The 14011-nt window shown below is 35.8% G+C and overlaps 1 protein-coding gene across 1 annotated transcript; it reads right to left on the bottom strand.

Moving 5' to 3' along the window:
• Positions 1 to 9870, bottom strand: LOC127426238 (60S ribosomal protein L22-like). Its single transcript, XM_051672908.1, has 4 exons — positions 9811 to 9870; positions 8870 to 8974; positions 8244 to 8368; positions 1 to 194 (listed from the first exon to the last, which is right to left on the bottom strand). The coding sequence occupies exons 1-4, from the start codon at positions 9820 to 9822 to the stop codon at positions 50 to 52; spliced, it is 387 nt and encodes a 128-aa protein (XP_051528868.1). The 5' UTR covers positions 9823 to 9870; the 3' UTR covers positions 1 to 49.
• Positions 9871 to 14011: the final 4141 nt, after the last annotated feature.

Genomic DNA, 14011 nt, shown 5'->3' with positions numbered 1-14011 from the left:
TTGATTTCTTTTGAAAATTTTATTGAATTTACAAAAGTACGGCATGGATTTAATCTTCATCGTCTTCCTCCTCCTCATCCTGGTTGATCTGGAAGTAGCGCAGTTCATAACTCTCCTTGGTGTTCGCTACCACACGCAGCCAGTCACGCAGGTTGTTCTTCTTGAGGTACTTCTTGGTAAGGTACTTCAGGTACCTGCAGACAAAATAAATGCTTCAGTTTGTATCATTCCATATTATTGCAATCTGCAAGACTCAATTAACTTATTACATGGTTGCATTTCAAATGTGACAGTATGGGCACAGTTCATAAACACTGCAAGTGTATGATAATTGCATACTGTACATTCAGTGAGGAGTAGATTACTTCTGAAATGTAATCTAGTAATCCAATCTGATTGCTTTTAGATTACTTCTGACCTAATTCTTGTTTTATTTCATATGTTACATGCATTTAAGTAGGATAAGCTTGTACCATAGAGTTTACATGCACGTTCTTACCGATTATGCTTAATAAGCCGACAACGCATGTGGTCATGTAAATGGAATAAACCATGTTCCTTTATCGATGTAAAGCCCATAAAAGGCTTATGAATAACCCAATTGACAGGGCTAGATTTTTGCCCATTACACCGATTTTGCATGTCATGTTAACACCTTACCCGGTGTTCTTACCAGCTCATCCAATGTGCACAAGTGATGAGCGCATGCCTCTCCACGGTTTGACGTCAAAAGTAGAGAATAACGCAATTATTTCAAATGTCATGTAAATGCGGATTTGCCTCGTCAGATTTTTTAATTAAGATGATTTTAGAAATGAATCAGTGTATTGGCATGCATGTAAACAGGCTCAGTGTTGCTTAAATGTAAAGTAAACTTTTTTTTTTTTTTTTTTAAACATATTGGATCAAATTTGGGATGCACTGATACCACTTTTTCTCTTCCGATTCCAATATCGGAAATCTCAGTATCGGCCGATACCGACCCCGAGCTGATATCAGTGTTGTTTTTTTGTATAATCAGTTTAGAATATCTTTATATTATTGTGTGGAACTAATTGGGAGTACTCTTTAATATGTAAAGAAACACAAACCTCTAACTACACATTATTTCAATATAAATGTATAGCTTATTAAGAAACACTTTATTATTAACTAGTATACTGGATAATGTAGCAGCAAAATTAACAGTAATTCCAGTCTTCAAGACATCAGTAGAAAAGAAACCAGTGTTTTATTTTTGCCTTTTTTATTTATTTATTTTTTTTCAAAAATGTTTCAACTTGCATCTGGACTTTAAATGATTCAGATCTCTTTTTTGTTCAATTTAGTTGTAAGACATCAGCTCACTTTTCATTCACACAGTTATTTTTTGGAACCCATTCAACTTAAATATTGTTATAAATTGTAAAAAAATACTAATGATGACAATAACAATAATAATAATACATTGTTATTAATATTATTATTATTGACTTTTAATTTTAAATACAACAGTAATATATTTAAATCGTGCACTTTTTAAACCCTCACGCTTTTATTTTGACATTCTGAACTCTCCAGGAAGTCCTGTATGTGTCTGTTTGTAGGCAAGTTCACTAGTTTAATTCACTTCTTATTCAAATTCTGGTGAAATGCACCTCCAGTGCCGTTCTAAATGCATATTATAAGTGAACTGAACTATTGAGCATCTACATCTGAGATGTTGTTCTTGAGTAGCGCTCAAACATTGCGAACCGCTGTGAAGGCTAAAAATAGCCGCGAGTGCATCACCAGCGCTGCGCATACTATGTATTTACTTATTAAACACAGTCTTTTGTGATTCACAGAGCTATCGCACATCTTCAAGTGGCTTTGAATTAAATGCACGTGTCATATGAACTGCTTTAATGGTGTTTTTATGGTTCTTTTATGTCATTTTTGGAGCTTGACAGTAACGAACAGTAACAAACATGACTAACACACAGTATTGGATTTGGATCGGGCTCGTCGGACCGATACCCGATCCGTCTAAAAGCTTCAGTATCGGAGCCGATACCGATCCAGGTATCAGATCAGTGCATCCCTAGATCAAATTATGAGAATGTGATTTTTTAACACACTACTTGTCAGTTGCTGAGTGAAATACAAAATGCACTTAAAATATTCTTAATCTAGCAATTCTGGCATTGCAAACACCATTAATGTGTGGCAATGGATCAGAACAGATATATCTGTGAATCAATGTCACAAAAAAAAAATAGTCACAAAAGAAATTTCATGTTTATTTTAGAAGCCACCCAAGTACAAAAGCGATTCGCGAAATTAAACAAAATTTTACCACGCTAATGTGATCGGTTCTTCATTTGTGTGGATTATCACTCCATCTTCATTGTAATTATGACTGGTGGCAATAATCAGTTCTGTTTGTCCATGTCTACCCGCCACCCCCGCCCCATCCATTCAGAGGGGAAAAAAATTACCATTTATCGAATGTATATCAGTAGTAGGCTGCTTTCAAATTTTTAACATTTTTAAATATTTAAAATGAATTAGAGGATCACTTAATTATGGACAATTTACAGCCTTTACCTGATTAATATGTAATCATGTAATCCATAAGTAACTAATCTGATTACAAGTATTTAAAATGTAATTATCTAATTACAAGTACTTGATTTTTGTAATCTGATTACGTAATCCAGGTAACATGCCATCCGTCACTACCCAGCTCTGTGTACATTACATTGATTATTTGATGTGGTATAGATTTGATAACCCCTTCCAATGACAGTTCTACAGTTACATATTACAATTATTTTACAAAATATAGATGTGCAAGCGACTGATTTGTATTCACTCCATTTGGTATGATAAAATATCTTTCAAAACAAGAAATAATATTTTGGGGAAACAACAAAAGACCCTCAAATACTAAAACTATAGTTTCTTTTTAAGTCTAATGCACTGTGAGAAAACATCTTGCTTGAGACATAATATATTATGTATTTCAACACTTGCTCAATAGTGCTAGTGCTATATTCTAAAAGCAAACCTTTTATTAATATTTCATAAAAGCCTTGCATGAAACTTGACATAAGAGCAGTCACAGATACACTTGACCAAAGAAACGCATCTTAATTCCTATCTAACCTATAAAACAATTAAAAAAGGCCCAAAATGAAAGCAAATTAATGTGAAACATTTATATGCCAACCAATAATTTACTGTGAAATACAATACTTAAGGCATAATCATAAAGCTGATATTAAAGCAACAAGGTGGGTTGATTTCCATGTGTTAAATAATAAAACAGCACTACTGAAACAAAAGCCCATTCCAGTAAATATGGCAGGAATTCAACATCCTGCCGCATCTAAATGGATCAAAGATTGCATGATTATGGTCTACACATTTCATTGCCAAAATGCAAGCACATTCCATGTCTCTTTTACTATTAAACACCACAAACTCACAACTGGACAGTTAAGCACACTACTGTATCCCAAAATGTCAATTAACATCCTGTCATTTACATGCATGTTACAGTTCAGAGTTTGCACTACAAAAAAAATGGGGAAAGCAGCTCTACTGAAAATACGAAGCCTGTATACTTGAAATCAACATAATACATTTATGTTTGAGATGCATTTTATTATGTAAAGTCCAAGTGATATTCAACAGTCACCAAAAAGTGATATCACATTGCTATAAAATGTTCAAATGGATGCACTTCTAATGGATGGTGTTCACCAAACGTGATTTTAACTGCTTACTCAATTAACTTATTTTAAATGAGCTTATGCAACAATTATTTTTCATTTGGTCTTAATTTCATTGTATACAATCCATCTATGTTCACTTAATCTAATTGTGTTGGGACTACGGGAATAATTTGTTGCATCAATGTATTGCTGAAACCGGGCAGGGTATTTCCAGTTCCCAGCATGGTTTGCATGGGACTGGATTGGAGTTCAAATACCTTTCGAACCTTGCAGCTTGTTGCTAGCAAGCAAAAAACACATTAGCGCATATAATATATATATTACACACACACACACACACACAGATCAGCCACAACAATAAAACCACCTGCCTAATATTGTGTAGGTCCCCCTTGTGCTGCCAAAATAGCACTAACCCAAAATCAAGATAGCATTCTGAGATGATATTCTTCTCACCACAATTGTACAGAGTGGTTATCCGAGTTGCCGTAGACTTTGTCAGTTCAAACCAGTCTGGCCATTCTCTGTTGACCTCTCTCATCAACATGGCGTTTCTGTCCACAGAACTGCCGCTCACTAGATATTTTTAGGTTCTGGCACCATTCGGAGTAAATTCTAGAGACTGTTGTGTGTGAAAATCCCAGGAGATCAGCAGATACAGAAATACTCAAAACCAACAACCATACCGCAGTCGAAATCACTGAGATCACATTTCCCCCATTCTGATTGTTGATGTGAACATTAACTAAAGCTCCTGACCTGTATCTGCATGATTTTATGTACTGCAGCCACATGACTGGCTGATTAGATAATCGGATGGATGATTGTTGGTGCCGGATGGGCTGGTTTGAGTATTTCTGTAACTGCTGATCTCCTGGGATTTTCACACACAACAGTCTCTAGAATTTACTCAGAATTGTGCCAAAAACAATAAAACATCCAGTGAGCGGCAGTTCTGTGGACGGAATGCCTTGTTGATGAGAGAGGTCAACAGAGAATGGCCAGACTGGTTTGAACTGACAAAGTCTACGGCAACTCAGATAACCGCTCTGTACAACTGTGGTGAGAAGAATATCATCTCAGAATGCTATTCTGAGATGCGGGTTGGTGCTGTTTTGGCGGCATGAGGGGGACCTACACAATATTAGGCAGGTGTTACTAATGTTGTGGCTGATCGGTGTATGTGTGTGTATATATTAGGGCTATCAGATTTAACACGTTAACGCATTCAATTAATTAACGCATACATTTTTCTTAATCGCAATTAACGCATTTACCGTTAATACAGCATAAACACTGATGTGAAGGGCGGAACCTTTGTAATGTGTCCGTCCAGTCATTACACAAACGCACATGCCACAAACAGACACGCCACAGCACCAGAGCCCTACTGCTAAGGTGAGCCTACAAGCTTAGCATAAAACAGCATAATGATGCGGTCCCATAGACATTCTATGGGCGGTACTGTTGTAACATGCTAGTTGACTGTTACGCTCTCTCTTATGATAGAGCCGTGGAGGTCATCTCAGTAAATAAAAGAATCTCTGAAAGTGCTCTCCTACCAGTTATAAAACGGATAAAGGAGATCCAAGCGTTATTCGATGTACAAAAAAATTTCAGATGGGACTTGTGAGAGAAATCAAGTATTTTTCAGTCCATGTAAGGCTCATTTTAATTACCACAGAAGCACACCAAGTCTTAACTCTCACTAAAACGCAGAATGAGGCGTTTTTTTTTTTTTTTGCAGGCATTATTCATTGCGAGTTCAAAGTGGTGTTGATGCTGACACGAATCATGAACTCAGCTTCACGATTTCTGTAAGAGTGGATAGCCACGGTCTACGGGCAGATTGACATTGAGGATGAGAGTTTAAGAGATTTAATTGCAATGAATATGCAACCAATGTGGGGACTAGTTCTTTCAGTTGGTCAATCTCCCACTTAGACTTTGGGAAACGTTTAATTTTACTTGAATTGGTGATATTTTAGTGCATTTCTATCTTTATACTCTGGAAGTCTTTGTTTGGAACATGTTAATAAAGCATTATATTGCTACATATTGTTTTGTTTTCTTTCCCAAGATGGAAAAAATACATTTTAACTAGTATATATAGTCAAATTTTAGCACTTTTAAAATCTGCGATTAATCTCGATTAACTACATAAAATGTGTATTAATCACTATAAAAACAAAATGCACCAACCGACAGCACAAAAAAAAAAAAAAAAATTACACACACACACACATATATACATATACACACACGCTGATGTGTTTTTCTAGCTGGCAACAGCACAAATCTAAGTTATAACTCAATTTATTTAGGTTTTTGCTACACAAAGTATTTCAGTAGAGCCTACATTTTAATTTAATACCAAAGAAACTCATTTTCATTGTGTGGAACAAATGTTCACAAATGAATTGAGTTAACTAACGCTTTTTTCAGTGCACTTATGATTAAATAAAATAAAAAAATTAAAAACGTTATTGCCAAAATCTACCTACTCGAATTCAAATGCAATTTAGTCAAAAGTCTTTAATCAATATTAACAAAAATTAACAGCACAAATAAACTTTGGTTATCACCACTTCTCTACTTCATATCCAATAACAATCATTTATGTTGGCATTTTCACTATTTTAAAGGGGTACCAAGAAGGCTCATTTTTGTGCTTATGTTTCACTGGCCGAAACAATAGTGACATATCAGCCTGGATGCAGCAACATACAAAAGAAATGTTTTTTGGTTACCAATGCCTTTATACAACAACCCTTTTCACTGGCATATGTAATCAGTGATGAATTTATAATAGGGACTGTTACTGAGATAAATGGAGTAGTATTCTGCTGGTCCTGTCACCTTAACATTGCTGCAACCATGAGGAGGGGCCAGACTTATGTATAATATTTTTCAAACCTGCTATGACACGGAGTCTTCATAAAAAGAATTTAAAAAACGTAATTCATTAGTAAACCTTTATGTAAAAAAGTGCATTAAAATACAGAATGTGTGGCCATGATCTAGGGATGTCCCAGGGTGGTCAACTAATCGACTTGTTCAACAACTAACTAGTCGACTACTAACATTAATATTTTTAGTGGTCATGGGTTTTAATGGGAAGCGCATTTCTTAAATTAAAATGCAACTTCTTAGAGAGCATTTTTGAATTATTATAACTTGCGGTGCTTAACAGTGAATAACAGTCAGCACAGTAAAACCCTCTGCAAGAAGTTTCATCTCTTTAATGCTTCAGGTTTAGTCTATTTATGCGCTGTTGTTACAGCCAACAAAGCACCGCATCACTGTCCGACATTAAATCCTCTGCTGCGAGTCAAGTTCTCGTATTTGTGAGGTGTTGTAGAGAGATTACAGTCTGGTTACACTGAAGCCAGTCATTCTGCATTCAGGATGGCCATAAGCAGTTTTGCACCGCTCTGTATTGGAGCTTTTCTTATTTGATAGTTTTGTGCAATATAAAGTTATTTCTTATTAATTACTTAGCCTGTTTATTTGTTGAATATCCGTCCGTTACATATTAAAGTGCTTAACGTCTGTATATACCTCTGAAAAGCGTCTTACATTTACATTTATGCATTTGGCAGACGCTTTTATCCGAAGCGACTTACAGTGCACTTATTACAGGGACAATCCCCCTGGAGCAACCTGGAGTTAAGTGCCTTGCTCAAGGACACAATGGTGATGGCTGTGGGGATTGAACCAGCAACCTTTTGATTACCAGTTATGTGCTTTAGCCCACTACACCACCACCACTCCTATTGGGGTCACGTGAACATAAAGCCTAATTATACATTATCCTTAACACAGAGTAGTCGACTAGTGGTTCAAACAACATAGTCGATAATGAAAACTGGCAGTTTTGCACATCCCTACCATGATCATATTCTATTAAAAAACAATGTGTGCCACCATGCAAAGTGTGAGAAAATAGATCTCAAATGGAGTTTACCAGCTCTCACATGGAGATCATAAGACATAAGTCTTATGATGCACGTTTCAGCTTTGCTGGCTGGTTAAATCTGCACTGAAATTCTCAGTTCCAGTTTATACTACTTTTAAAACCTTATCTCTTTAATATTACTAAATGGCACTGTCACAATTATGAAATTTGGCTAACAATTGCCAAAACATTTCCGATTATGACGATTAAATTGTCTGTTTTGGGGCTTTCAATATTATGCGTATTAATTGTCATACAAATTGTGCTTGTTGTACGCTGCGATTAATCTTCATGAGCTGCTCTGAGGGCACTCTATGGTCGCTTAGTTTCATTATTTGTGGTATAAAATGTGATTGGAATTTGAAATGTTACACTAATCGTGGTTCTCAAATAAAAGCGGTTCAATCAAATAATCACGATCAGGTCTTTTACTTAACTATTTTGGATGTTTGGAATTACAGAATAATTTTCAACAAAATAGTCGGAGTAATAAAAACTATGAAACTGCAATAAAGTAGCCTAACCGTATGCAGCCCTTCACAAGCATTTTACTTGTGAAAGTGGATCTCCAACATCAGACCTACCTCTTGGAGAAGGGGACCTCTGATGACACTGTGATTTTGCTCTTGCTCCTTTCAATGGAGACCACGCCACCACCCAAGTTACCAGCTTTTCCATTTACTTTGATGCGCTCCTGAAGGAACTGCTCCTGTAAGGAGATGTGTAGATATGCTCATATAGAAGCACAAATGCAAGTCATGAAACATCCACCAACTCCTTTATTAACGATTTACAGGTAGGTACATCTTAAATATTATACCATAAATATTGACTAGGGTGATAAATTCAATCAAAAAAATTACACAAACAAAATGTTTTACAGAAAAGACTGAAATAATAATAAAGGAATTTACAGCTCTGCTTGAGAATATCAGGTTTACTTGCTACTAAATGCCTGGCCAAAAAAAACCCCGAGTGATAACAATATGTGCACCCTGACTCCAGGAAGCTGCATCAAGCAATCTGATTTGATTTAAGAATTTTTACAAGTGCTTTCCATTTTTGTATGCAATATGCATCAGATGGTTAGTGAAGATTTTAGGCAATACCTCGGCATGCCGTCTGAGGCTGAGATAAATGCTTTGTATTTGGGTATGTACTGTATATACACCCAAAATCATTAAGCATATAAACAAGTATTAACTCTTACAAAGTTAGCAGCATCCATGATTCCATCCTCCACTGGGTGGGTGCAGTCCAGGGTGAATTTCAGGACCTGCTTTTTCTTCTTCCCACCCTTGGTCACCTGCTTTTTCTGTAAAACACAATCAGAAACATCAGGTGGAATCAATACCAATCAGCGTTTACATACATGGAATCACAAGGTTGAAAGTGATGAATAGAAGAAAAAAAAAGTTTGTGCTTCCTGCAAGTTCATGAGATCAGAACAGAAACAATTAGACAATATGTGACCTGCTCCATCATTTTAAGTCACACTGACCCACAAAAACTCATCGAGTTGATTGCAATAATTAAAAAATATAAAGTCTCAACCAAAATGTAAATTACTATATCCCAGCAACGGTTTGGAGTAGCAACATAATAGTGATATCATTCGAAAGTTACGGTTTTTTATTTTTTTTTTTTTACTGCATGAAACTCAATGGCAAAAGTCGCTCAAAATGATAGAGCAGATCACATACAACGACCTAACGTAGCACTGATTTAATGCCAATAAACGGTGATGAAAATGTAAAATTCATTGTTCAGCTCTTACCCAAGTGCCTACATGACTACAAACATAAACAAGGTACAAAACCTTATGTTGACTACAAAAATCACATTTATCAATATATATATATATAAGGACGATTTAAAAACATGCATTATTTCAGCAGAGACTCTATGCTATTAGAAATGCTAATCGGCTAACTGCAGTGATTGCTACAACGTGGTTGCTCTCAAGCAGGCCTCATTCCAGACCTGCCATAAACAAACGCGTTTAAAAACAACACTAACGCACAAACTCGTTCGTTTAATCACGATACTAAAACGCTTCATGGTTCGGGTTTAATCTGCATAAGTTTCATTGCGTCCAAAAGGACGTGACACGATGTATTGGTCGTTTTTCAGAAATTCACTTGTACTCACAAGCGGAGCCATGGCCGACAGTTTGGCAGAAAGGAAGTTTGAGGGGAGCGCATGCGCATTGAAAACTGCCCGTTATAATCTATTTCAGATGTAATCGATAGAATCCGTTACACGGAGATTGATTCATACAATTCCTTGTTTAAATGTGAGTGGATTAAATGGACGTGCCTATTTTAGAATAGAAAGTAAACATCGATTAGTTGGGATTATCATGGAGAATAAAGATAATGAATATACTGAATAGGCCTGTGTAAACTGCAAAAAAAAAAAAAAAAAAAAAGTATAATTTTAATATAAAATGTATTATGTATAATATCATTGTATTTTATTTAATCTCATTGATATGTTGTTGTAGTTGTTGTTGTTGTACAAAACTCTGCTCAGCTATAATTGAAGCTGAATGTCCTAATGTCTTGAAGCGTAGTCGCAAAAACTTTGGTTATTTTGTAATAATAATAATAATAATAATAATAATAACAATACATATTTTTATTATTATTATTACAAACCTAATGCCCTTGTAGCCCATTGTTTAATTCCAAATGTTTCACTATTATTTAATGTTTAAAGAGGGCCATTAGATCCTTAGACATTTTGATTTACACATCACATGTATACACCACAAATTGTACCATGCACTGCTCTATGAAACTATGCAATATACAGAAAATTACAAAATTAAATAAAATTAATAAAACGTGTGTGTGTGTGTGTGTGTGTGTGTGTGTGTGTATATATATATATATATATATATATATATAATTATTTTATTTCAATTTGATGGACATTTGTTATGAAATTGAAATGCGTTAATGTTAAAAATATTTGTATGACTGTTTTTTTTTTGTTTGTTTGTTTTTTTGTTTTTTTATCGGTCTGGCTTACAACTTATTTTATTATGACATTAGTCGTGTTCACACATACAGCCTTTTCCAGAAAGTTTAGAGGTCATGTGTGAACATGACCCTTTTGAAAACACTGGTAAATTTTGTTCTGGAAATTTTCCTTTACCAGGTTGCATGTGTGAACGGGGCTATTGGCTTACACTGCAACACACTTTGGCCATAGAACAATAACTTAAGAGAACATTAATGTCTCATAGGGGAAATAATGGTCCTGTGCAAATACTATGGATCCTGACAGGATTCACAATATTTGGTTCTCAAATTTTCAGACTGCAGTTTAGCCTTTGGCAACCCCATCAGTCTCCCTTCCTATTCAACCCTCCATACTATTGTCAGCTGCATGGCATCAGGCTTACGTTGAGCTCTGGCACTGCTGTCATTCTGGTTGTAGACAGTGGTCAAGACTAGCCCCTTCTGACACAAGCCGAATTTACTGTGAAGGCAGCTGTTTTGCTTGTGGAAATGAAGTAAGAACTGTTTTCAATTTTTTTTCTCTCTCCCCTTTTCTCCCCAATTTGGAATGCCCAATTCCCAATGCGCTCTAAGTCCTCGTGGCAGCGTAGTGACTCGCCTAAATCCAGGTGACAGAGGACGAATCTCAGTTGCCTCCGCGTCTGAGACCGTCAATCCGCACATCTTATCACATGGCTTGTTGAGCATGTTACCGCAGAGACCTAGTGCGTGTGGAGGCTTCACGCTATTCTCTGCGGCATCCACACACAACTCACCACACGCCCCACCGAGAGCGAGAACCACATTATAGCGACCACGAGGAGGTTAACCCAATGTGACTCTACCCTCCCTAGCAACCGGGCCAATTTGGTTGCTTAGGAAGCCTGACTGGAGTCACTCAGCACACCCTGGATTCGAACTTGCGACTCCAGGTGTGGTAGTCAGCGTCTTTACTTGCTGAGCTACCCAGGCCCCCAGAACTGTTTCATTTTCACTCAAGCCACTTAGGAAGACATTATACAGATATTTTCCTTGATGGCCACTTTGTGTATTCCATAGTACCGCTGTCAACATCGCAGTATATTTGGAATAGCTAACATGTAAACTAATATTTGGACCATCTTTCAGCTTGGTTCTTTTGTGGATCAGGTAAAGGTGATTTTTGGGGAATTTGCATTAGTGTTAGTGAACTTTTCTTTCTAAAAGGGCAACATTTGAAGTTAAATAATAAAATAGCGTTAAAGACAATATATTTATTGCACTAATCAAATCATCTTTATTTGAAAGTGAATGGATATGTCAGAGTACTGGTTTGTCAAAAGTAAACATCAGTATACACACATTCTCTAAAAGACAAATGTACACTCTGGCACATCTATGATCTTGAGGTGTAATTTGCTAAAAACCTTTTAGTACGTACCCTTTAACCGTATTTCGAGTAAGAATGAGTTTTCTCTACAGTTGCGTTTTATACATAAGCCAGAAAATGAAGGCCTTAAAACAAAAATGTTTAAGGTTATTTTTAACATTTACGCAGTTCAATTTCATAACAAATTTCCATCAAATCGAACTGTGTAATCTTTAACAAAATGAAATTTTGTACATTTTGACAGTTTTTTATTTAATTTTGTTAAAGATTAATGTGTTATAAAATTTAAATGTGTAAATAAAATAAAAAAATTTGTGGGTAGTATATAATAGTATATAAAATAATATTATTTTGAGTGTAGAAGTGGAATATTATGGGTGTGAATGCAAGTAATAGAATATAATTTACTATTTTTATTTCATGAATATGTTTTTATATGTGCATTATGTGCATTTTCGATTGTTCTTTTACACACACACAAATGTAATAATTGAAAGATTTATGCATTTAAATTAATGTTAATTTAAATATCTTAAAAATAGGCTAAAATATTTTTCAGTGTGTACAAAAGGAAATAAATGTACATTGCTGTTGGATTTTATGTATTGTAATTGTTTTTATTCATGGAAGAATGTTGAAAACATCTTTTAAAAATGCCAAAATGTTTGTTGACTGAACTTATGCTACCAGAAATCTGAAATAATTGCCAATTGTCACAGGTAATGCCACATGAAGTCAGAATATGTACATTTCAAAATGTCTGATAATTCTGGCTGAACACATTGACATTATTCTGCAAATAATTGCATCCATTTGAAATGAAGTTAAATACTTAATCCTCTTCTATCTCTACAGATGGCAGGGGGAATTATGATGACCTGTGGGACCCAGACTATGCCAAACTCCATCCCCTCGTCTGTCACCTGTGTCATGAGCAATACCACCAACCGTGTCTTCTGGATTGCTTTCGCATCTTCTGTGCCAGCTGCCTGCGTGGCAGGGCCAATGGCAATCACCTCAATTGCCCCCTCTGTGGGTAAGTACAAAAAACACATTTGGAGAGGTCAAACACACAAATAAATAATAGAATTACTGGTCAAAAACAACAAATACTACATTGAAATATGTTTTTTTATTAGCACAATAGGGAAAAGTACTCATGCATATTTAATGGTTAATCAATGATTGCAACATTTGGATTCATCTTGTTACATACTTGCACACTTGTCATGATAAAGAGCTACTATAAACATTAAATGCAGCAAATAAATATAAAATATTGTGAAAAATGTGGACAATGTAGATAATGAAAAATCCAAGCGTTTTAAGATCTCAGTAGATCTGTACAAGAACCTTCATCTCAAGTATTGTGGGAGTAAAGAAGTTGAAACCATGACAGAAGTGTTCAATCAGAACCAGTCACTGTGGACAGAAGCCAAGTTCCTCGATGATTGTTACATTTGTGTCTCCAATAATTCAGTTTCCTCAAGCTGGTTATTGGGTTATTTCCAAAACCTCTTTGGCAAACCTAGATTCCTGTGATCTTACTTGTAAGACCCACCCATTTCACTTTTGTTTATATAAGTCTTCAGTTTTGAAGAGCTGCCCGAGTTAGTGATGACTAACATACAGTATGTTCCTCTCATTGTTTGATGCTGTATCTTTTCATCTTTCTTAATCAGTAACAATCTCATTGTATCATGCTGTCTCAATCATCACATTTTTGGATTACATTTTGTTGTGGTGTATAAAACAAGCATCATTCTTTCAGGGCAATGAGGTCCCTGGCTTCCCTCAAATGCAATGTGGCATTGCCATTGGGACAGCTGCAGAACTAGCCTGATGTTCTGATTTTAGCGTCATAACAAACACTTCACATGGTGGGCAATCCAAATGCATCACCGCATTGTTACTTGATAAAATATCCCCACACAATCAGCTTAGCAAGGGATCCTCAATGCTGCATCGATCCTAC

Source organism: Myxocyprinus asiaticus, chromosome 35, assembly GCF_019703515.2.
Source record: "Myxocyprinus asiaticus isolate MX2 ecotype Aquarium Trade chromosome 35, UBuf_Myxa_2, whole genome shotgun sequence".
Taxonomy (NCBI): domain Eukaryota; kingdom Metazoa; phylum Chordata; class Actinopteri; order Cypriniformes; family Catostomidae; genus Myxocyprinus; species Myxocyprinus asiaticus.
The sequence above is the reverse complement of the archived record's forward strand: the minus strand, read 5'-3'. Positions and strand labels throughout refer to the sequence as shown.

Excerpts from the sequence above, each read along its gene's own strand:
- LOC127426238 (XM_051672908.1), bottom strand. Across the intron at positions 8,369-8,869 it reads TCATGGATGCTGCTAACTTT|GAGCAGTTCCTTCAGGAGCG; the intron begins GTAAGAGTTAAT and ends ATCTCCTTACAG. Across the intron at positions 195-8,243 it reads GAGGTCCCCTTCTCCAAGAG|GTACCTGAAGTACCTTACCA; the intron begins GTAGGTCTGATG and ends TTTTGTCTGCAG.